The 22,574-nt window shown below is 35.4% G+C and overlaps 6 protein-coding genes across 7 annotated transcripts; all 6 read right to left on the reverse strand.

The window, feature by feature from the left end:
• Positions 1–1,571: 1,571 nt before the first annotated feature.
• LOC100256384 (transcription termination factor MTERF5, chloroplastic) lies at positions 1,572–3,114 on the reverse strand. The gene has a single exon (XM_002276288.5). The coding sequence runs from the start codon at positions 2,927–2,929 to the stop codon at positions 1,739–1,741; it is 1,191 nt and encodes a 396-aa protein (XP_002276324.1). The 5' UTR covers positions 2,930–3,114; the 3' UTR covers positions 1,572–1,738.
• Positions 3,115–4,230: 1,116 nt separating this feature from the next.
• On the reverse strand, positions 4,231–6,384 carry LOC100251002 (uncharacterized). The gene is made up of 2 exons (XM_010651455.3): positions 5,135–6,384; positions 4,231–4,486 (listed from the first exon to the last, which is right to left on the reverse strand). The coding sequence occupies exons 1-2, from the start codon at positions 6,136–6,138 to the stop codon at positions 4,384–4,386; spliced, it is 1,107 nt and encodes a 368-aa protein (XP_010649757.1). The 5' UTR covers positions 6,139–6,384; the 3' UTR covers positions 4,231–4,383.
• Positions 6,385–7,384: 1,000 nt separating this feature from the next.
• Positions 7,385–9,514, reverse strand: LOC100257952 (transcription termination factor MTERF5, chloroplastic). Of its 2 annotated transcripts, none has more exons than XR_009465637.1 (2): positions 7,687–9,513; positions 7,385–7,604 (listed from the first exon to the last, which is right to left on the reverse strand). XR_009465637.1 is itself a non-coding variant. In XM_010651457.3 (2 exons), exon 1 carries the CDS (start codon positions 9,228–9,230, stop codon positions 8,061–8,063), a length of 1,170 nt encoding a protein of 389 aa, XP_010649759.1. In that variant the 5' UTR covers positions 9,231–9,514; the 3' UTR covers positions 7,385–7,604; positions 8,030–8,060. The 2 variants fall into 2 exon arrangements, 1 of the variants encoding a protein (XP_010649759.1); XM_010651457.3 differs by having other exon boundaries at positions 8,030–9,514.
• Positions 9,515–10,233: 719 nt separating this feature from the next.
• LOC100252802 (uncharacterized) lies at positions 10,234–11,570 on the reverse strand. The gene has a single exon (XM_002274809.4). The coding sequence runs from the start codon at positions 11,465–11,467 to the stop codon at positions 10,268–10,270; it is 1,200 nt and encodes a 399-aa protein (XP_002274845.1). The 5' UTR covers positions 11,468–11,570; the 3' UTR covers positions 10,234–10,267.
• A 2,681-nt stretch (positions 11,571–14,251) lies between these two features.
• LOC100245862 (transcription termination factor MTERF5, chloroplastic) lies at positions 14,252–15,780 on the reverse strand. The gene has a single exon (XM_002276334.4). The coding sequence runs from the start codon at positions 15,603–15,605 to the stop codon at positions 14,394–14,396; it is 1,212 nt and encodes a 403-aa protein (XP_002276370.1). The 5' UTR covers positions 15,606–15,780; the 3' UTR covers positions 14,252–14,393.
• A 2,412-nt stretch (positions 15,781–18,192) lies between these two features.
• On the reverse strand, positions 18,193–19,347 carry LOC100240766 (uncharacterized). The gene has a single exon (XM_002276357.4). The coding sequence runs from the start codon at positions 19,345–19,347 to the stop codon at positions 18,193–18,195; it is 1,155 nt and encodes a 384-aa protein (XP_002276393.1).
• Positions 19,348–22,574: the final 3,227 nt, after the last annotated feature.

Consider the following 22,574-nt stretch of genomic DNA (forward strand, 5'->3'; position numbering starts at 1 on the left):
GTTTAGATAAATGGTGAAAAAGTTTTTTTAATATTCTTTTGCTCCCTTTGTTTTAAAATAGATTTTTAATTTTTTTATAAAAATATTTGGTTAAAAATGATTAAATAATCCTCAAATTATGAAAGCATTTTTGAGAAAATTACTTATCAAGTGTTTATTTAAAAACTACCACAAGTTATTTTTTAACTTTTTAAAAATACTTTCTAAATTTTGCCAAATACCTAATTTTTTTTCACAAAACACTTTATTTGTTGAAAGTGTTTTCTAAAAGGACTGCAAAACGGAGCCTTAAACAAAAATCATGGCAATGCACCAAAAGAAATTACATTACTGAGCTTCAACAGCAAAGAATGTGTATCTAATATCTATTCATCCAATGATTGATGAAGATGATGAAGCTTGTATATATGATATATCATAAAGCTATAAATGTTGAAAGCTCACAACAAAGAATGAATATCACTGTGGAAGATGTAAGCCAGAAACCTGTAAGAACACTGCAAAAGAAGAAGAACATCACAGGTGCTTTCATTATTAAATCAGACACCATTGAGAGTAGAATGAACGATAGAAAATCAAATATCATTTGTTAGAACAGTTGTATCTAAATCTAAGCAACAGTTCCACATCCCATATTTGAGCTTCAAGCTTCAAACATTGAAACTATACAATGGGAGGAAACAGCTAACCAGCTTGCAACACCTGAGCACCATAGATTATGAGCCCGATTGGGATAGCTTCCTATATTTTGCTTTAGATAGAAATTGAAGTCGAAGCCAAAAGTCATATTTTTTAAAGGATAATATTGGTATTGTAAAAGCTCTATTAAATATCAAAGATCTTATTACGCAAGTTAAATTAAAGTTTTCATAAGAAGCAATATTTTCCAGATTGTCATATTAAGTTTTTCCTTTTTAAACCATAAACTCTTTAAACAAAATTAACCAAACTTGACCTAAAAAAACCGGCTTTGAACTTCTCAGAAGTCAACCCAAACCGGGCATATAAGTTGCATTAGGCACCAATGTTGATCAAGTGCTAGTTATTTCTGCCAAAAATAAGACTCATCTCTGCTATGGTTTCTTGTAAACATCCAAATGGGCAGTGATAGAGGCTAAGGAAATTAATTTCTTCAAACAAACTCCATCTAAAAGCTTCTTTCCACACAAAACTAAGTTTCAAGTATGAAGGCACTAGAAAGAGAATTTACCCATGAACACATCAATCAGCAAGGAGGGACATGGTGGAAGGATTCTCAGAGTTGAACAAACAATCCTCATCTGCATCATTGAGCTTCATTCTTTACGCTCCCAATGAAAAATCAAGGAGACCTTAAAGTTCCACAGAAAACCATATATTTCTAAAACTATAAGTCTTTTCAAGATTGGCTCATAGGGATGCTGTTGTTTGGGGCAGAATGTCTAATGCCCGTTTTAAAACTACATCAGCATATGAGCTGCTTGAAGAAGGCAAGTGGGAAAAGAGGGGTGTTTACATATGGAGAAAGGAATCTGAAAAATATATAGACCATTAAGATCAGATTGAATATTATTGCCCATCAAAAAACAATATAGGATAAATTGAACCTCCATATAAAATAAATCTGAATTAGTTGCAGTAAGTACCAAATGTATAAGGATGAAGAACAAAATCATTTTTAGCAGAATCAACCACACCCGGGAAGGTGCAGAAAAATTTGGATTCATAATGTGGACATTCTACAATTACCACTTCCCGCTTAAAGAAAATCTTGCTTTTCTGAAAGATTGATCTTCTCTTGATAAAGTTTCATTAACTGAGGAGCTTCCTCCTTGTAAACATTCACAAACTTGTGTAGAAACATCTTTTCAGTAGACTGAAACACCGTTGGCAGACTAAAGTCTTTATCAATCAAACCCTTTGACAACAAAACTTGAACAACTGAATAGCGAGGAATAATTCTCTTCTCCAAGCTGTGTGAGATAAGCACGGGCCGGCGAGCAATCAAAGAAGACTCCCTCCCCATTTTATTGACAAAGAAATCCATTGTTGTCATTATTTTATCCTCGGAATATATCATACACCAGGGAGACTTTGTGAAGGCTAACCGAATCTCTTCCTCAGACCAACCCCAACTCTTATATATATCAATCTTCCTTTCCCAGGAAGATTTCCCCCCGGCTCTTATTGCTTGGACTGCTATAACAAACTTCATTTGTGAAGGATTAAATCCCATTTTCTTTACTTCCTCCAAATTCTCCCTAAACAAATTTGGCCTCACCATGAATGCCATAGGCTGATTCCTTAGCAATCCTGCAATATTTGATTTGGGTACTCCAAATTCTTGTAACGCATTCATATTAGATGCTACGTAGGTGTGAATATCAAATAGTAGAATCCGGGAAAAGCGTTTAACAACAGTAATTGCCATCTTGTCGGATTGAAGAAAATCTTTGAAGAAATTATAAGATGGGATGACTTGATTTTCCAAGCTTCGTCTCATGATGGCTGGGGAAGAGGCTACGATCTTGGCAACGTCAGGCTTGGAAGCGCCTTTGGAGTAAAAAAATTGGAGTTTGGGTAAAAGGGTTTTGTCGGGATCGGATAAGAGGAGTTGAGGTTCTGTTTTGACGATTTTTGAGGTTTGGGTTTTAGAGAACCCGTGGCTGTTGAAGAAGGCAAGGACAGAATTGGGTTTTTCGGGGGCTTCAAAGTGTATGTATTTGGAAGCTGATAGAGCATCTTTATGAGAGAGGCCACATGAGTTAACGAGGTAAGACACAGTGAATGGGTGTGCTTTTTGAGAAATTGAAATGGATGTGGAAGAAGATGAGAATGGGTAGAGGTGGTAGAGAAGAAAATGCAAGCTTTGTGGGGTTGGTGAAGCTGTGAGACTAAACCTCACCTGGAGCATAAGGGCTTTGCGAAGGAAGCCAACCATCATCCTCATCCTCCGCTCATGCTAAAACCCTAGTCCATGTAAACGAAGCCTAGACCCTGTCTTAAAAAATGCGGGAATTACCAGGGAAAATGGCTCTTATAAGTTATAACGACGTCGTTTGTGGCGGCCAAGTTTGAAAGTAGGTTGTCAGCACTCTACTGGCGATGGCATTATTGGCATGTCGCGGACAATTCTTCGGAAATTTCGGATAACCCACTTGTAATAGGTCTGATTTAGGGCAACTTAAAACCGGCATGAGTGGGCTGAGGTTGATTTTAAAAGGTTCCGGTGGGTTTAGATCTAGGTAGAAAACAAAACTATCATTTGTTAGCAAGTGTTACTTAATAACTTAAAGTCTTAAGTGGTTCCCTTATATTTATTATTTAGATATTAAGGTTGTTTGGTAAAATTTAAATATATTTCAAATCATTAAATTAACACAATTATCCTTACTAATTTTAACTAATATTTATTTCATGGATTTTAGTTCATATTTATTTTTATTGATTTTAAGTAATAGATTTATTTTTTGTAGAATTGTAAAAATAAAGATAACCGTCAAATTTTTACAACATATATTACATATTGCATTAGACACCAATAAGAGTGTAAATAAGGTTAATTCAATCGATTTATTAGTAAACAATGAATCAAATTAATATAGTTAATTCTATATGTGATAAAAACTCAATCAACTAGATTTAAAGTGAAAACCTAGACCAAACCAAACCTTTTGAGATCGGTTTATTCGACTTCCGTGAATTGATTTTCATCCAATTTAAAGTGCATTTAAGAGTGATTTTAGAAAACATTTCTAATAATTTTAACACTTAAATGATAAAAAATTTAAACTATTAAAAATATTAAAAATGATTTATAAAATCACTATCAAATGGACTCTTAATGACCTTTCTTAGTTGTATACTTGTGTTTATTTTGAGCTTTAATCTAAGGTTACATTAGGCTCTAGGTCTAATTTGTTTTTAAAATTAATTGAAACCAACTTTGGATTTGATGTTAAAAATATATTAAATATATTTACAATTAATTTGATTATAATATACAAATGACGTATTACTTTAATAGACTCTAATATATAAAAAAAAGATCAAATATCATACAATTATGCATAAGTTTTAGAATATTGATTTTATTTTATTTTTATCGATTATAACTTATAATACAAGAAATAAAAAACCAAACCGACCTTTTTTATTATTAAAAGTTGAACCAATATAATCGATTTTATGGTTTGGATCGATTTGTCGGTTTTTTTTTTTTTGTTTTGCTTACACAACTAGCCACCAATATTGATCAAGAGCTTTTTATTTGAATTGTCTGCCAAAAACAAGACTCACCTATGTTACCGTTTCTTGCAAACACCCAAATGGGCAGTCATACAGGGAAATTAATTTCGACAAACAAGCTCCATCAAAAAGCTTCTTTCCATACAAAATTACATTTCAAGTATGAAGGTAGGAGACACGGAGTGAGATGGTGAAGGGATTCTCGGAGTTGAACAAGCAATCCTCGGCTACATCATTGAGCTTCATTTCTTTATGCTCCCTATAAAACACAAATGAGATCTTAGAGTTCCACAGAAAATCATATATTTCTAAAACTAGATGTTTTTTCAAGATTGGCCCATAGGGATGCTCTTGTTTGGTGCAGAACCTCTAATGGCCGTTTTACAACTGTATCAGCATACGAGCTGCTTGAAGAAGACAATAGGGAAAAAGGGGGTGTTTACATACGAAGAAAGGAATCCAAAAACACATACACAGATAAGATCAGATTGAAAATTAGTGCCTATAAAAAAAAAAAAAAAAAACAATATAAGATAAAGATTGAACTTCCAAACGAGAGTAAGATTGCATATAGAACAAATCTGAATTAGTTGCAGTAAGTACCAATTGTATTAAGAGTGAAGAACCAAATAATTTTCAGCAGAATTAACCACAGAGAGGAAGATGCAGAAAATTTTGGATTCATAATGTGGACATTCTACAATTACCACTTCCCTCTTAGAGACAATCTTGCTTTTTTGTAAGATTGAGTTTTTCCTGGTACAGGTTCAATAACTGAGGAGCTTCCTCCTTATAAACATCCACAAACTTGTGCAGAAACATTATTTCAGTAGACTGAAACACTGCTGACAGGCTGAAGTCTTTACTAATCAAACCCTTTGACAACAAAACTTGAACAACTGAATACCGGGGAATAATTCTCTTCTCCAAACTGGGCGAGATAAGCTGGGGCCGGCGAGCAATCGAAGAAGACTCCCTCCCCATTTTATTGACAAAGAAATCCATTGTTGCCATTATTTTATCCTCGGAATATATCATACACCAGGGAGACTTTGTAAAGGCTAACCGAATCTCTTCCTCAGACCAACCCCACCTCTTATATATATCAATCTTCCTTTCCCAGGAAGATTTCCCCCCCGCTCTTATTGCTTGGATTGCTATAACAAACTTCATTTGTGAAGGATTAGACCCCATTTTCTTTACTTCCTCCAAATTCTCCCTAAACAAATTTGGCCTCACCATGAATGCCATAGGCTGATTCATTAGCAATCCTGCAATATTTGATTTGGGAACTCCAAATTCCTGCAACGCATTCATATTAGAAGCCACATAGGTGTGAAGATCAAATAGTAGAATCCGGGAAAAGCGTTTAACAACAGTAATTGCCATCTTGTCGGATTGAAGAAAATCTTTGAAGAAATTAAAAGATGGGATGATTTGATTTTCCAAGCTTCGTTTCAAGATGGATGGGGAACAGACTACGATCTTGGCAATGTCAGGCCAGGAAGCGCCTTTGGAGTAGAAAAATTGGAGTTTGGGCAGAAGGGTTTTGTCGGGATCGGATAAGAGGAGTTGAGGTTCCTTTTTGACGATTTTCGAGGTTTGGGTTTTGGAGAACCCGTGGCTGTTGAAGAGGGCAAGGACCGAATTGGGTTTATCGGGGGTTTCAAAGTGGACGTATTTAGAAGCTGATCGAGCATCTTTATGAGAGAGGCCACATGAGTTTATGAGATAAGACACAGTGAATGGGTGTGGTTTTTCAGAAGTTGAAATGGATGTGGAAGAAGAAGATGAGAATAGGTAGAGGTGGTCGAGAAGAAAATGCAAGCTTTGTGGGGTTGGAGAAGCTGTGAGATTAAACCTCACCTGGAGCACAGGGGCTTTGCGAAGGAAGCCAATCATCATCCTCATCCCCCGCTCAAGCTAAAACCCTAGTCCATCCATGTAAATGAAACCTAGACCCCGGCTTAAAAAATGCGGGAATTGCAAGGAATGGTTCTTAAAACGACGTCGTTAGTGGCGGCCGAGTTTGAAAGTAAGGTGTCAACACTCCACCGGCGATGGCATCATTGGCATGTCGCGTACAATTCTTTGGAAACGTCGGGTAACCCTTTTGTGATCGCCGACGGGTTTGATTTTGGGCAACAATAAACGGTCATGTGTATGCTGAGGTTGATTTAAAAAGGTTACAGTGGGTTTGGATCTAGATAGAAAATAAAAATATCATTTGTTGGAGCCGATTGCATGTAAGTGGGGTTTGGTGTAACGTAATTCTTATTAGTTAATATTAAAACTTAGTATTTATTTTTTAATTTAAATATTAAGATTATTTAATAAAAAATTTCAAATCATTAAAATGATACATTTATCTTTCATTAATTTTAGCTCATATTTATTTTTGTTAATTTTAAGCTATAGGTTTATAGGTAAAAATAAGTATTGAACCAATATAATTGATTTTATAACGTAATTGATTTTGGGCAACAATAAAGTATTGCAGACACGTAAGACAATTATAAAATTTTTACATCATATATTACATGTTGCATTGAGTATCAATAAGGATGTAAATAAAATTGATTCAATTGGTTTTTAGGTAAAAATAAGTATTGAACCAATATAATTGATTTTATATGCGATAAAAACCGAGCCATCTATATTTGGAGTGAAAAACTGAACCAAACAAAACTTTTTTAAGATCAGTTTGATTTGACTTTCATGGATCGATTTCAATCCAACTTAAATGATTTTTTTTACTCCTCAACCCAATTGTAATTTTGTATTTATTTTGAGCCCAAAGTATGTTAAGCCCTAAGTCTAATTTATTTTTAAAATTAATTTAGACCGGATTTGATATTAAAAATATATTAAATAATTTTAGAATTAATTTGATAATGATACAAAAACAATGAATTATTTTAATAGAATCTAATATATATATGAAAAACTTAATAAATATCGGTTTTTATTGGTTAGGAGATAAGAAAATCGAACCAATAAAGTTGGCTTTTAAAATTTTCAATCTGACATTTTTTATTATTGAAAACTGAACCAATATAACATAACTGATTTTGGTTGGATTGGATTGGTTTGTCCATCTTTTCAATTTTGCTTACCCCACTATACACCAATATTGATGAACAGCTAGCTATTTGAATTTTCTGCCAAAAACAAGGCTCACCTCCATTGCTGTTTCTTGTAAACACCCAAATGGGCAGTGATACAGGGAAATTAGCTCCATCAAAAAAGCTTCTTTCCATACAAAATTACATTTCAAATATGAAGGCAGGTGCCATGGAGGGAGATGGTGGAAGGATTCCCAGAGTTGAACAAACAATCCTCGGCTACATGATTTGAGCTTCATTTCTTTATGCTCCCTATGAAACACAAATGAGATCTTAGAGTTCCACAGAAAATCATATATTTCTACAACTAGATGTCTTTTCAAGATTGGCTCACAGGGATGCTCTTGTTTGGGGCAGAACCTCTTAAGGCATTTTACAACTATGAGCTGCTTGGAGAAAACAATTGGGAAAAGTGGGGTGTTCACATATGAAGAAAGGACTGAAAAAAATGTAGACTACTAAGATCAGATCAAATATTATTGCCCATCAAAAAAACAATATCAGATGAAGATTGAACTTCCAAACGATGGTAAGATTGCATATAAAATGAATCTGAATTAGTTGCAGTAAGTACTAAATGTATAAGAGTGAAGAACCAAATAATTTTCAGCAGAATCAACCGCACAGGGGAAGATGCAGAAAAATTTGGATTCATAATGTGCACATTCAGAAATTACCACTTCCCTCCAGCAGAAAGTCCTGCTTTTCTCAAAGATTGATTTTCTCCTGATACAGTTTTATTAACTGAGGAGCTTCCTCCTTGTAAGCATTCACAAACCTTTCCAGAAAGGTCTTTTCAGTAGACTCAAACAGAACTACCAGGCTAATGTCTTTATTGATCAAACCCTTTGACAACAGAACTTGAACAACTGAATACCGAGGAATAATTCTCTTCTCCAAGCTAAGCCCGATAAGAAAGGGCCGGTGAGCAATCAAAGAAGACTCCCTCCCCATTTTATTGACGAAGAAATCCATTTTTGCCATTATTTTATCCTCGGAATATATCATACACCAGGGAGACTTTGTAAAGGCCAACCGAATCTCTTCCTCAGACCAGCCCCACTTCTTATATATATCAATCTTCCTTTCCCAGCAAGATTCTCCCCCCGCTCTCATTGCTTGGATTGCCAAAACAAACTTCATTTGTGACGGATTAAACCCCATTTTCTTCACTTCCTCCAAATTCTTCCTAAACAAATTTGGATTCACCATAAATGCCATAGGCCGATACATTAGCAATCCTGCAATATTTGATTTGGGTACTCCAAATTCTTGCAACGCATTCATATTAGAAGCCACATAGGTGTGAAGATCAAAGAGCAGAATCCGGGAAAAGCGTTTAACAACAGTAATTGCCATCTCGTCGGATTGAAGGAAATCTTTCAAGAAATTAAAAGAAGGAATGATTTGATTTTCCAAGCTTCGTTTCAAGATGCCTGGGGTTGAGACTACGATCTTGGCAACATCAGGCTTGGAAGCGCCTTTGGAGTAGAAGAATTGGAGTTTGGGCAAAAGGGTTTTGTCGGGATCGGATGCGAGTAGTCGAGGTAGCGATTTGACGATTTTTGAGGTTTGGGATTTGGAGAAGCCATGGCTGTTGAAGAAGGCAAGGACCGAATCGGGTTTTTCGGGGGTTTCAAAGCGGAGTAATTTGGAAGCTGATAGAGCATCTTTATGAGAGAGGCCACATGAGTCAATGAGGTAAGACACAGTGAATGACTCTGATCTTTCAGAAGTGGAAATGGATGTGGAGGAAGATGAGAATGGGTAGAAGTGGTGGGGAAGAAAATGCAAGCTTTGTGGGGTTGGAGAAGCTGTGAGAGTGAACCTCACCTGGAGCACAAGGGCTTTGCGTAGGAAGCCAACGATCATCCTCATCGTCCGCCAATACTAAAACCCTAGTCCATGTCAACCAATACCAGACCCGGCTTAAAAATTAAGGGAATTGCAATTTCCCAAACGACGTCGTTTGTGGGGGCCAAGTTTGAAAATAGGACGACTTAGCACATGTCTAGGAGTCAACTATTTTTGAATTTCTCACATGTAAAATAAAATAGATTAAAAATTAACACATAATTAAAAATTAAATTCTTTAATGAACCTTTTAATTTTTAAGGATAATTTAAAATTCAAAAAACAGATCAAATTAATTGGACATTAAATTAAAACATTTTACAATATCATATTTGTAATTGAATATTAAATATGTGCACCGAATTAAAAATCTAACTTATTTATATGTTAAAAAGTTAAATTTTATTTATTATTTATTTATTATTTATTTTAAATAAAATATTATAATAATTTTTTGTTTTTAAATTATTATCTTTTGTTTTAAATAAAAAATTTACAAAAATATTAATATCCTTATGTCCTTAACATATATTAAAATAGCATATTTTTTATAAAAAAAAATAATTTATGATTTTATTATAATATCATTATTCATGTTTTACTAAAAACTATTTATTTTTAATTTATTTGTAATTAAAAAATTATTTTTATTTTTTTAAAGATTTCAATTAAATATAAATTGAATTTGTAATTTTTGTATAAACTCAAAACAAAAAAATTATTTTAAAATTAACTTATCCAAATAAGTTTTTTATTTTCTATTTTTAAAAGCTGTTTTAAAAAACAACCTCCAAACACTCTTATTTTTATAAAATACTAGAAAACTGTTTTGTTTTGTTTTTTTGTTTTTTGTTTTCCTTCAAGCTTAAAAACAGTTTTTAAAAGGTTTTTTTTTATTTTTAAAAACTGTTTTGTAAAAACAATTTTATATTGAACTTCCAAATGAGAGCTAAGATTGCATATAAAATAAATCTGAATTAGTTGCAGTAAGTACCTAATGCATAAATGTGAAGAACCACACAGGGAAGGAGGAGAAAATTTTGGATTGATAATGTGGACATTCAACAATCACCACTTCCCTCTTGGAGACAGTCTTGCTTTTTTGAAAGGTTGATTTTTTCCTGATACAGTTTCATTAACTGAGGAGCTTCCTCCTTGAAACCATTCACAAACTTCCGCAGAAACATCTTTTCAGTAGACTCAAAGAGAACTACCAGGCTAGTGTCGTTCTTAATCAAACCCTTTGACAACAAAACTTGAATGACTGAATACCGAGGAATAATTCTCTTCTCCAAGCTAAGCGGGATAAGAAGGGGCCGGCGAGCAATCAAAGAAGACTCCCTCCCCATTTTGTTGACGAAGAAATCCATTGTTGCCATTATTTTATCCTCGGAATGAGTCATACACCGGGGAAGCTTTATGAAGGCTAACCGAATCTCTTCCTCAGACCAACCCCACCTCTTATATGCATCAATCTTCCTTTCCCAGGTTGATTTTCCCATCGCTCTCATTGCATGGATTGCTATAACGAACTTCATTTGTGAAGGATTAAACCCCATTTTCTTTACTTCCTCCAAATTCTCCCTAAACAGATTTGGCCTCACCATGAATGCCATAGGCCGATTCATTAGCAATCCTGCAATATTTGATTTGGGGACTCCAAATTCTTGCAACGCATTGATATTAGATGCAACATAGGTGTGAAGATCAAATAGTAGAATCCGGGAAAAGCGTTTAATAACAGTAATTGCCATCTCGTCGGATTGAAGAAAATCTTTGAAGAAATTAAAAGATGGGATGATTTGATTTTCCAAGCTTCGATACAAGATGCCTGGGGTAGAGACTACGATTTTGGCAACGTCAGGCCTGGAAGCGCCTTTGGAGTAGAAAAATTGGAGTTTGGGCAAAAGGGTTTTGTCGGGATCGGATGCGAGTAGTCGAGGTAGTGATTTGACGATTTTTGAGATTTGGGATTTCGAGAAGCCATGGCTGTTGAAGAAGGCAAGGACCGAATTGGGTTTATCGGGGGTTTCAAAAGAGAAGAATTTGGAAGCTGACAGAGCATCTTTATGAGAGAGGCCACATGAGTCAATGAGGTAAGACACAGTGAATGACTGTGATTTCCCAGAAGGGGAAATGGATGAGAATGGGTAGAGGTGGTGGAGAAGAAAACGCAGGCTTTGTCGGGTTGGTGAAGCTGAGAGAGTAAACCTCACCTGGAGCACAAGGGCTTTGCGTAGGCAGCTGACCATCATCCTCATCGTCGGCTCATACCAAAACCTTAGTCCATGTCAACGAAGCCTGGACCCTAGCTTCAAAAATACTGGAATTGCATAGGAAAATGGTTCTTAAAACGACGTCGTTTGTGATGGCCAAGTTTGAAACAAAACGGCTGTACCTTTATGCCGACATGCATATACGAAAAGATTAGAAAATAAAAAATAATTTTAAATTACGAAACATGTAATTTAAATTTTATTTTTTTTTTAATTTTTAATTTTATAAAAAAAAATTATTCTTAAAAACAATTTTCAAATGAGACTATAATTTTCTATAATAACTTTTTTATTGAATTAAAAAGTTTCGAATCAGGTTCGGGTAGGAAATTGTTTGACCCATTATTTCACACCCCATTATTATTTCCTTTATAATTATGTAATTATCATTATTGAGTTCTATTTTTTCTCTGCTTTATTTTTCTTCTTGTAGGCCTAAACATGTTTTCTCTAACCCACCACATCATTTTCCTAACGGACAGACCTCATTCTGCTTTAGCACTCATAAATTTTACTATTGCAACGAATACGTTCACCAACGAACTTCTAAGCATCATTTTAGATTTTGTTTTTATTTTTCATATTTTTTAAACAATCAATATCACATGAATATAATTGAAAACAAAATTTTCTTTTATGCTCCTTTAGATTCCTTCAAATAATATGAGACATATAAATTGGAAAAGATTATTTGAATGTATGATACAGACATATCCTTTTAGATTCCTTCAATTATTGAGATTTTTTTTTTTTATAAACATAAAAGAAATTTTGGGGATTAAATTGCTGCTAAATTGTTCATCAAGATTATGACTTTTCAATTCAATACAACTTCGGCTTGAAAAGTAACGGATCTCACCCATCAAACACGTGAGAATGTGACATTTTCTTTTGGAGTCGTGTGGTCCAATTTAAATCAACCAACTACTAACTATCTTATCATTTTGATAATATGAAAAATAATCCCTAGCATGTATATAGTCATTGTAATTGAAAGCATTTGTGAAAACATTTTTCTTTTTTAAAAATACTTAGACCGTTTGATTATCATAAAGTTTAAGGGAAAATGTGAAAAAAAAAAAAATAGAAAGAAAAAATAAAAGAAAAAAAATAATGAAGAAAAATAAAAAATAGATTTAAAATAAATTAATTTTATATATTTTTTCAAACTCATTTTATTTATTTTCCTTTATTATATAAAGATTAAATAATTTAAAATTATATATATATATATTTATAAATTTTAATTATATTTGATTTTCTTTTGTATTTTTCATGGTGAAATGAAACATGTAAAAACCATATTCCTTAATATATATTTTTTCCTTAGCATTTTATAGAAACCAAACATAGCCTTAAGTTTACCGATTTAAAAAACCCATTTTGAGGCAGATATATATTGTTTTTTTAACATGAATTTAGAAAAAAATAATATCCTATGGTCAAAATTGAGAGTTAGTCGAATGGAGTCTATTTCAGTTAAGCTTGCTTATAGAAAGGCAAAAGGCTAGGATTAAAGTGATCTTTTAGATAAAGCTCCATTAATGCAACAACACTCCTATTTCATCTGTAATCTGTAATAGTTATTTTAAAGTAGAAGGCTAGCTTAGAAGAAGATTCTCTCCCTTTCATAAGAAGCCATTGTCCATCTTTTTGGAGTCTTGCAAGAATTCTGGAGTGAGGAAGTTAGGTAAACAATTTGCTTTTCTCCTTTAAAGTATCCCAAATTAAAAATTAAAGATTGCAAGCAAAGCTTACCAAACCTCTTTCTTTCCTCCATCATCTAAGGCCAGTTGTTTTCCTTCTCTGCGGTTGCTTAGGGTGAGAATTCCTTCCAATTGCAGTCCTTCGAGGATTGCTTCCTGGTCTGGTATGTGAAAGCAAAGAAAAATTCCTTAGGAGAAAGATATCGATGCTTGCCAGCAGGAGAAAGATCACTAGACAAAAAATTTGTTAGGATGTTAAATTTTTTACATCCTTTTTGAATACTTGTTTTGCGTGCAAGCAAAGCCTATCCCAACAAGACCTTATTTCAATGAAACCAGCCAATATAATCAAGCATGAAGATGGGTCAATTGACATAAAGTTTCCCTCAAGAAATCTAGAAAGACAAACCAGATCATCGTCAATACCATTTTTCAAAAGGTCGACCTCTTCAATGCCATAAATCTCTTTATAATAAGAAACATGCGAGGGGGGCCGAGAAAGCTCTCGCTAGGTTAACAAACTTGTGTATAAGGTAAAGAAGCTTCTCCCTCTAAGGGAGCTCTACTTACACATCTATATAAACCAAATTATGGTCATATAGGCTAATAACTTTGAAATTGAGAAAGAAATGCTTAGAAGACATTTCTATTCAGATTTGAATGAGAAAGCGAGAAATTAGTTCCTAAGAACCGTCTTATAAAAGAAAAGAAACATTGTCATAATCGATACTTGAAATTCCTTCTGGTTCATAGGAGAACTATTCCAATATTCCAAACCACTAATAAGCTTTATGCAAATCTTCAAGAAGCTAATAGGGTAAATGTTATAGAAACCTCATAAGGCAAGGCGGTCTCGTCAATTCATCGACCACCCACTGCTATCAAAAGAAGTCATGTTATTGAAAGGATTCTCAGAGTTGAAACAAACAATCTTCAGCTACATCATTGGCTTCATTTACTTATGCTCCCAATGAAACACAAAGAAGATCTTAGACTTCCTCAGAAAACCATATAAAATCAGATTGAACATTATTGCCTATCAAAACAACAATATGAGATCAGATTGAACTTCCAAATGAGATCAAGATTGCATATAAAATAAATCTGAATTAGTTGCAGTAAGTACCAGATGTATATAAAGGTGAAGAACCAAATAATTTTCAGCAGAATCAACCACACAGGGGAAGGTGCAGAAATTTTTTGATTCACGGTGTACAAATTCTAAAACTACCCCTTCCCTCTGGGAGACAATCTTGCTTTTTCTGGAAGATTGACTTTTTCCTTTCCTGATACAAGTTCAATAACTGAGAAGCTTCTTTCTTGTAGAGATTTACAAACTTTTGCATAAACTTCTGTTCAGTAGATTCAAACAGAACTCTTGGGCTAATATCTTTATTAATCAAACCTTTTGACAACAAAACTTGAACAACTGAATACCGAGGAATAATTCTCTTCTCCAAGCTAAGCGAGAGAAGCACCGGCCGGCGAGCAATGAAAGAAGACTCCCACCCCATTTTATTGACGTAGAAATCCATTGTTGCCATTAATTTATCCTCGGAAAGTACCATAGACCAGGGTAACTTTAAAAAGGCTAAACGAATCTCTTCCTCAGAACAGCACCAGCTCTTATAAGCATCAATCTTCCTTTCCCAGGTTGATTTTGACATCCCTCTTATTGCTTGAACTGCTAGAACAAACTTCATTTGTGAAGGATCAAACCCCATTTTCTTTACTTCCTCCAAAATCTCCCTAAACTGATTTGGCCGCACCATGAATACCCTAGGCTGGTGCCTTAGCAATGCAGCAATATTTGATTTGGGTACTTCAAATTCTTGCAACGCATTGATATTAGATTCCACATAGGTGTGAAGATCAAACAGTAGAATCCGCGCAAAGCGTTTAACAATACCCATTGCCATCTCTTCGGATTGAAAGAAATCTTTGAAGAAATTATAAGATGGGATGATTTGATTTTCCAAGCTTCGTTTCAAGATGGCTGGGGTAGAGACTACGATCCTGGCAACGTCAGGCTTAGAAACGCCTTTGGAGTAGAAAAATTGGAGTTTGGGCAAAAGGGATTTCTCGGGGTCGGATACAATGAGTTGAGGTTGTGATCTAACAATTTTTGAGGTTTGGGATTTGGAGAAGCCATGGCTGTTGAAGAAGGAAAAGACGGAATCGGGTTTTTCGGGGGTTTCAAAGTGGATGAATTTGGAAGCTGATAGAGCCTCTTGATGGGAGAAGCCACATGAGTTTATGAGGTGAGACACAGTGAATGAGTGTGCTTTGGATGAAGATGAGAATGGGTGGTGGTGGAAGTGAAGAAAAGGCAAGCTTTGTAGGGTTGGAGAATCTGAGAGAGTAAACCTCACCTGAAGCAGAGCGACTTTGCGGAGGAAGCCGACCATCATCCTCATCGTCCGCTCTTACTAAAACCCTAGTCCATATAAACGAAGCCTGGACCCTGGTTTCAAAATGCGGGAATTGCAAGAGAAAATGCTTCTGAAAAACGACGTCGTTGTGGCGGCCAAGCTTGCAAGCAGAACTAGGGCGTCCAGCGCCGGCTTCCGCTGGCATATCAAACAAGTGGTTTTCAGTGTTTATTTTAAGTTGCATTTTTTTTGAAGTTCCAACTTCAAACCTCCGGATAAATCTGAATTTGTTTGAGATATGAATACAAATACATATAAATTCAAATTTATATTTTATATGGATTTTTTTTTTTACCATTTTTAAATGAAAAATAATAATTTTTTTTAGAAGAAACACAATTTTTATCTGAAAATAACTAATTTTTTGTTTTTAAAAAAAAAAATAGATTTTCGATTGTTAAACATTTTTTTTAATATAATATAAAATTATTCTTAAAAACAATTTTCAATCATGTCTTTAGTATTGGATAAGTAGTTTTTTAAGATAATTATTTTATTTTGATTTTATAAAAACATTATAAATTTAATTTATACGATATTCATTAAATTTAATTCATGAAAATAGTTTTGTAGTTACAAATAAATTAAAAATAAATAGTTTTTAATAAACACATGAATAGTAATATGATAAGAAAAGTCATAAATTATATTTTTTATATAAAAAATATGGATATTAATATCTTTGTAAGAGATTTTTTTAGTGATTATATATATTTTTAAGTTCTAAATTATTTTTGAAAATTGTTAAACTCATTAAAAAATCAATACAAAACCTTCATTGGATTTGAAGTTTATTTTTCTAGTGAAATTTTTTTATAAAAATATAATTGTTTGCAAAAAGAAAAAATAATAATCATTATAAACCAATTTTTATCTATAAATTTATGGTATTAATCGATTCAATATTTGAATTTTAAATTATTTCACTTTGTTTTTAAAAATTATAAACCAAACTGATAAAAAAAAATTAAAAATAGAAATTATTTTAAAGTATAGAAAACCGTTTTTAAATCATACCGCTATCTATAATCTGACAGTTTTAATATGAAAACTGCGACAGTTTTGGTAGAGATCAGTTGGAAGGAGGTGATGGATAAGTGGACAAGCAATATCAAGCATGACTATGGAGTTCCAATCAATACTGTTGAAGGGTTAAAAATAAGAACGCTTATAAACACCTAATTTGAGTTCTAGACCAAGGAGTAAGCCATACAACAGGGGAACTGCAGATCATTTTGGGTTCCAATTGTGCATGTCCTACTGCTGCCCATATCAAAGTAACTTTGGAATATCCATTTTCCTTGACATAGCTTCTAGAATCTAGAAGCTTCCTCCCTTTCTTTTGATAGAATGTATTACAGATCAAAGAGGGTATACACGATGTATACGAAGCAATCAAGAGATCCAAAAAAGAAGCATAAAAACACAAAAACGAAATAATGTGTCCTATAAGAATCTAATCAATCCACAAATTCTAAGACCGATCAAGAACGGTCCCAATGTATGATTTAATCCAATCCAAGAAAATATTTAAGAAATAACTTTTAATTGTATAGTCCAAACTTTCATAATTATAGAAGACTCATATTTCACAACGGAGCAAGTTTGTAAGCTTTTTTTTTTTCTTTTCTCTAACAAAATTACCGCACCAAGTTAAGAGAAATCCCCAAGTGGATCACTCACTGTACATCAAACAAAGCAAAAATCAATTGTCATAAATTAGGTACTTTTGTGAAATGAAGGAGAATATAATAACCCGTTTCTTCATCTTCTTTACACATGTAATATCTATTAAGGATTCTCGAACCCTCCTTCTGAGGGGATGCTTCCCAAGTAAGGAGCTTCCTCCCCATTACCAGTCAGAAGCCTCTGCAAGACTGTCTTTATAAAAAATGAAAAATGATTGTAAGCTGAAGTCTTTGCTGACCAATCTTTCAATGACTGAACTTAAATAATCCAAACCCAAGGAACAATTCTCTTCTCCAAGCCCAATGTAAAAGAACAGGAGAAGACATCCAAACCAACCAATTAGTTGAGCTAAAAAAAATCCATCACTGCCTTTATAGCTGTATCATACCCTCAGACGCATGCATAGGTGATAGGACATGGTTGTTAGGCAATGAGAATCTCTTTCTCCTACTAAACCCACCTCAGATAAACCTCCATTTTTTTTTCCCATGTGGATGAGCCTTCTCCATCATCACAACTACTATTTTCTTTAAATTTTATCAGCTTTTACAAAAAATGTTCTAGGGTGGGTCATGGGTGGCAAGTATAAGAGCTTTTATGGGGGGCGGCTAATTGTAGAGAAGCAGTAGTGGGGAGATTTGGGGTTGGAAGAAACCATGGCTTGTGGAAAGGATGAGGACTGAGTCGGGGCGTTGGAAGCTGCATTGGCAGCTTTTCGGAAGGAGAACCCTCATGAGTTCATGAAGTAAGACACTGTAAATGTAAATCATTGTTCATTTGTGAAAACAGAACCAACTCATTTTCAGCAGAATCACCCACACAGGGGAAGGTGCAGAAAATTTTGAATTCCAATGACATTCTATAACTACCCCTTCCCTCTTGCTTATCCTGAAAGATTGACTTTTTCCTGGTACAAGTTCAATAACTGAGGAGCTTCTTCCTTGTAGCCATTCACAAACTTTTCCAGAAACATCTTTTCAGTAGATTCAAACAGAACTACCAGGCTAATGTCTTTATCAATCAAACCCTTTGACAACAAAACTTGAACAACTGAATACCGAGGAATAATTCTCTTCTCCAAGCTAAGCCCGATGAGAAAGGGCCGGTTAGCAATCAAAGAAGACTCCCTCCCCATTTTATTGACGAAGAAATCCATTGTTGCCATTATTTTATCCTCGGAATATATCATACACCAGGGTGACTTCGTAAAGGCTAACCAAATATCTTCCTCAGACCAGCCCCACCTCTTATAAGCATCGATCTTCCTTTCCCAGGTTGATTTTGACATCCCTGTCATTGCTTGGACTGCTGTGGGAAACCTTGTTTTTGAAGGATCAAACCCCATTTTCTTTACTTCCTCCAAAATCTCCCTAAAATGATTTGGTCTCACCATGAATGCCCTAGGCTGGAGGCTTAGCAATGCGGCAATATTAGATTTGGGTACTCCAGATTCTTGCAACGCATTGATATTAGATTCCACACAGATGTGGGGATTAACTATTAGAACCCGTGAAAAGCGTTTAACAGTAGCCATTGTCACCTCCTCGGATTGAAAGAAATCTTTGAAGAAATTAAAGGATGGGATGATTTGATTTTCCAAACTTCGTTTCAAGATGACTGGGCAAGAGGCTATGATCTTGACAACGTCAGGGTTAGAAGCGCCTTTGGAGTAGAAAAAATGGAGTTTGGGCAAAAGGGATTTGTCTGGGTCGGATACGAGGAGTTGAGGTTGTGATCTGACAATTTTTGAGGTTTGGGATTCGGAGAAGCCATGGCTGTTGAAGAAGGCAAAGACCGAATTGGGTTTTTCTGGGGTTTTAAAGTGCAAGTATTTGGAAGCCGATAGAGCCGCTTTATGGGAGAAGCCACATGAGTTTATGAGGTGAGACACAATGAATGAGTGTGCTTCGGATGAAGATGAGAATGGGTAGAGGTGGTGGTGAAGATAAGGCAGGCTTTGTGGAGTTGGTGAAGCTGAGAGAGTAAACCTCACCTGGAGCACAAGGGCTTTGCGGAGGAAGCCCACCATCATCGTCATCTTCCGCTCGTGCTAAAACCCTAGTCCATACAAACGAAGCCTTGGACCCTGGCTTCAAAATGCGGGAATTGCAATAGAAAATGGTTCTGAAGACGTTGTCGTTGCGGCGGCAAGTACGCAAGTAGGGCGTCCAGCACCTGAATAGCGCAGGCATGTCAAACAAGTGGTTTCCATCGCCAAAAAAATGAAATTTCAAAAAAGGTGGGGTGTAATTTATAATATCAAAATTTTGTAAACTTTTAATAATAAAAATAACATTTTCAAATTCTAACCCACTAAATTATTTATTCATGACTTAATAGTCAGACTCGAACTGATAACATTATAAATATATAAATTTTTATATTTGATATTTCAGATAAATTTAAATATAAAAATGCATATTAAAAATAAAAAATTATATTATTTAATTTTATTTAAATGTTAAATATCAATTATTTTATAACTTTAAAAGATATTAGGTTATTTTATTTATATTATTTCAAATTTATTATCACAAAAATAATTATGATAAATTGAACTAATGGTGCCACCACTAACAAAACCTGCACTTGATCTAGTAGTTCCACTTGCACCGGCCTTTGGTCAATGGTTCAGGCCTCCACTTTGGACATTTTTGGGATAAAATGTCATCCCATGTAGATACTAGAAATCGATGGCGAAAGAGAGGCCTTTCAAATAAAAAATTCAACCATTGCCTATCAATGAGCCTTGACCCACAATGGACCCTTTTTCCCAAATCCAAAATTGAAAGATGCCCGTATTGAAGCCCAAATCCAAAATTGAAAGATGCCCATATTGAAGCCCAAAATCAATGGCTGAGAGAATCGAATCGGTTGAACAGTTCATCGGTTTGGCGGTTGAACTGTCGGTTCGTCCGGCCCAACCCCGGTTCAAGCCTCTGCAAGACTTGTCTTTCTGGAAGATGATTGTAAGCTGAAGTCTTTCCGATCAATGTTTCAATGACTGAACTTAAATAATCCAAATCCAAGGAAAAATTCTCTTCTCCAAGCTCAATGTAAAAGAACAGGAGAAGACATCCGAACCAACCAATTAATTTGTTGATGCATAGGTGATAGGACATGGTAGTTAAGCAATGGGAATCTCTTTCCCCCACCTCATATAAACCTCCATTTTTCTTTCCCCTGTGGATGACCCTTCTCCATCATCACAACTACTATGTTCTTCACTTCACAATTTTCTTTAAATTTATCACCTTTTGCAACAAATGTTCTAAGATATAGTAAGGTGGGTCACGGGTGGCAAGTAGATGAGCTTTAGAGAAAAAAATAATGGGTGTGTTTTTCCCGTGGTTTCTTGCCAGCCAAACAGAAAATTAAGGGCAGAATGAATCGGTACCAGCTGGGGCTGAACGCCGTGGGATGGTTTTCCAGAGGAGAACCTCTGTTTGTCGTGCCGGAAAACATTTGCATCCAAGATCTTTCCAAAATAATAATAATAATAATAATGATGATGATAAATCAAACTTGTCCTTTGCCGTTGCCATAAGCATTCCCTCTTTGCAAGATAAGTGAAGAAACGGCTTCGGCCCTTCGGCTGAAGGATGGGCCATGGAGGACGGTGCGTTCCTCCGGAAAAAGATCAGAGGCAAAACGATGCGTTTCGTAGGGAAGGAAAGCGTGGTGAAGACCACGCGCTTCGTAAGAGAAAGTGGCCAAAAAGGCGCGTTGCTAGAAAAGCAACTCCGAACAACCCTCCCACTCACCTTGCGTCCAATATTCTCAACTAAACATTGAATTAAATTAATAATCAATTTTTCCACCAATTTAAATCTTTTATTTTCCCTCGCTAATATTTCAAATATTCTGCCAAAGTCCAGAAAAAAAAAAAAAAAAAAAAAAAAAGACAAAGTCCAAGAACGAAAGCAACCACTCTCAGGAGTCATTTGTAGATGTAGAAGAAGAATGGGATGCGCGTGGGAATAGGCCCTGGTCCCACGCCACATACGACACTTTCCAAAATGGTGAGTTTTAATCGCATGCTCTTTGGTCCAGGATAAGCATGGTGGAGAGCCAGAGTCGGTGAGGGAGTGAGCCAGACTAACCACCAATGCCATTCTGTGGGCCACCTCCCACGTCACACCCAGAATATTACCCAAAAAATATCTAATAAATTTACAATCTGCACGTGCGAGGGCAAGGGGGTGAACGCCGACAAATGGGGGATCAGGTAAGGCGCGAGTGCATCTGCACATCAGGCGATTCAGGCCAAAACACGCGATGCAGCAAATCTTAAAAAAGCGCTTACCACTGTCCAAAAAGGCTTGTCCAAGTCAAACCATTCTTTTACTCGACGACTCCGATTACACACGTTGATAATACCACGACCCTCCCACCGGCTACTGCCGGTCGCCGGTCTTTACCCTTTCCTCTGATAATTATGCATTCATGGACTTCTTACCTACTACGCCACACCAACTCAACTGTAGCCCACCACTGTGCTGACGCTGACGTGGGATGCGTCTTCGCCGTCCGACGTCCAGACTGCCAATCTCAACCGTTGATCCAAGCGCACGATTACCACAACCAGAATGCAACGGAAACAACCTCCACACTATTCTCCCACTCGCAGATATAGCCCGTGGGAAAGAGAGGAGCGAAACGGTACGAGTTATTGGTTCGTGAAACGGACTCTCTGAAGGAAAGAGTACAGTTGAAAATTCTCAGAAGGCGGAGACTGGTTAAGCGAGAAGACCGTAGTCTGGACTTTGAAGGTACGTGGCATGCGTTGGTTGGTGGATGGAAAAGCGTCACGCCCCTTTGTGTCCGTATCTAGTTGCGGAGATTTTCTGTGATTTTTCCATTTTGTGGGATGATGGGACGTGGCGTGTCATCAATGGAGAGAATTAATGGGCTTCAAAATTTATTTTCTATTTATTTTTCCATAAAATAATATAATTAAAAATAATAATAATAGGTTAGATGATAAAAAAACTCAAATCAAATTTCTTTTCTTTGGAGCTAAGAATGGGGGTGTTATTTTCTTAAAATTTAGGCAGAGGACAAGGGAAGAGGGTGTAAGGGAGTAATAATTCAATTATAAAACATGAATATATTTTTTTTAAAAAGCCATCTTTTACGTTTCGATTGAAAGATATAAAGGGAAAGAAAATGACATGCGGGTGATGTTAGGCAAAGAAGTCACCCCATTGAATATGAAAGATGTGATTATGGAAATCATCATTGATGAATGGTGTAGAGCAACTT

Source organism: Vitis vinifera, chromosome 5 (genome assembly GCF_030704535.1).
Source record: "Vitis vinifera cultivar Pinot Noir 40024 chromosome 5, ASM3070453v1".
NCBI lineage: Eukaryota > Viridiplantae > Streptophyta > Magnoliopsida > Vitales > Vitaceae > Vitis > Vitis vinifera.

Bases quoted from the DNA above. Each gene is read 5' to 3' on its own strand.
- LOC100240766 (XM_002276357.4), bottom strand. From the start codon at position 19,347: ATGACGATGATGGTGGGCTTCCTCCGCAAAGCCCTTGTGCTCCAGGTG.
- LOC100256384 (XM_002276288.5), bottom strand. From the start codon at position 2,929: ATGAGGATGATGGTTGGCTTCCTTCGCAAAGCCCTTATGCTCCAGGTG.
- LOC100251002 (XM_010651455.3), bottom strand. From the start codon at position 6,138: ATGAGGATGATGATTGGCTTCCTTCGCAAAGCCCCTGTGCTCCAGGTG. The intron at 4,487-5,134 runs GTATTCAGTTGT...TGTGTTTTATAG, and splicing joins GAGAAGAGAATTATTCCCCG to GGAGCATAAAGAAATGAAGC.
- LOC100257952 (XM_010651457.3), bottom strand. From the start codon at position 9,230: ATGAGGATGATCGTTGGCTTCCTACGCAAAGCCCTTGTGCTCCAGGTG.
- LOC100252802 (XM_002274809.4), bottom strand. From the start codon at position 11,467: ATGAGGATGATGGTCAGCTGCCTACGCAAAGCCCTTGTGCTCCAGGTG.
- LOC100245862 (XM_002276334.4), bottom strand. From the start codon at position 15,605: ATGAGGATGATGGTCGGCTTCCTCCGCAAAGTCGCTCTGCTTCAGGTG.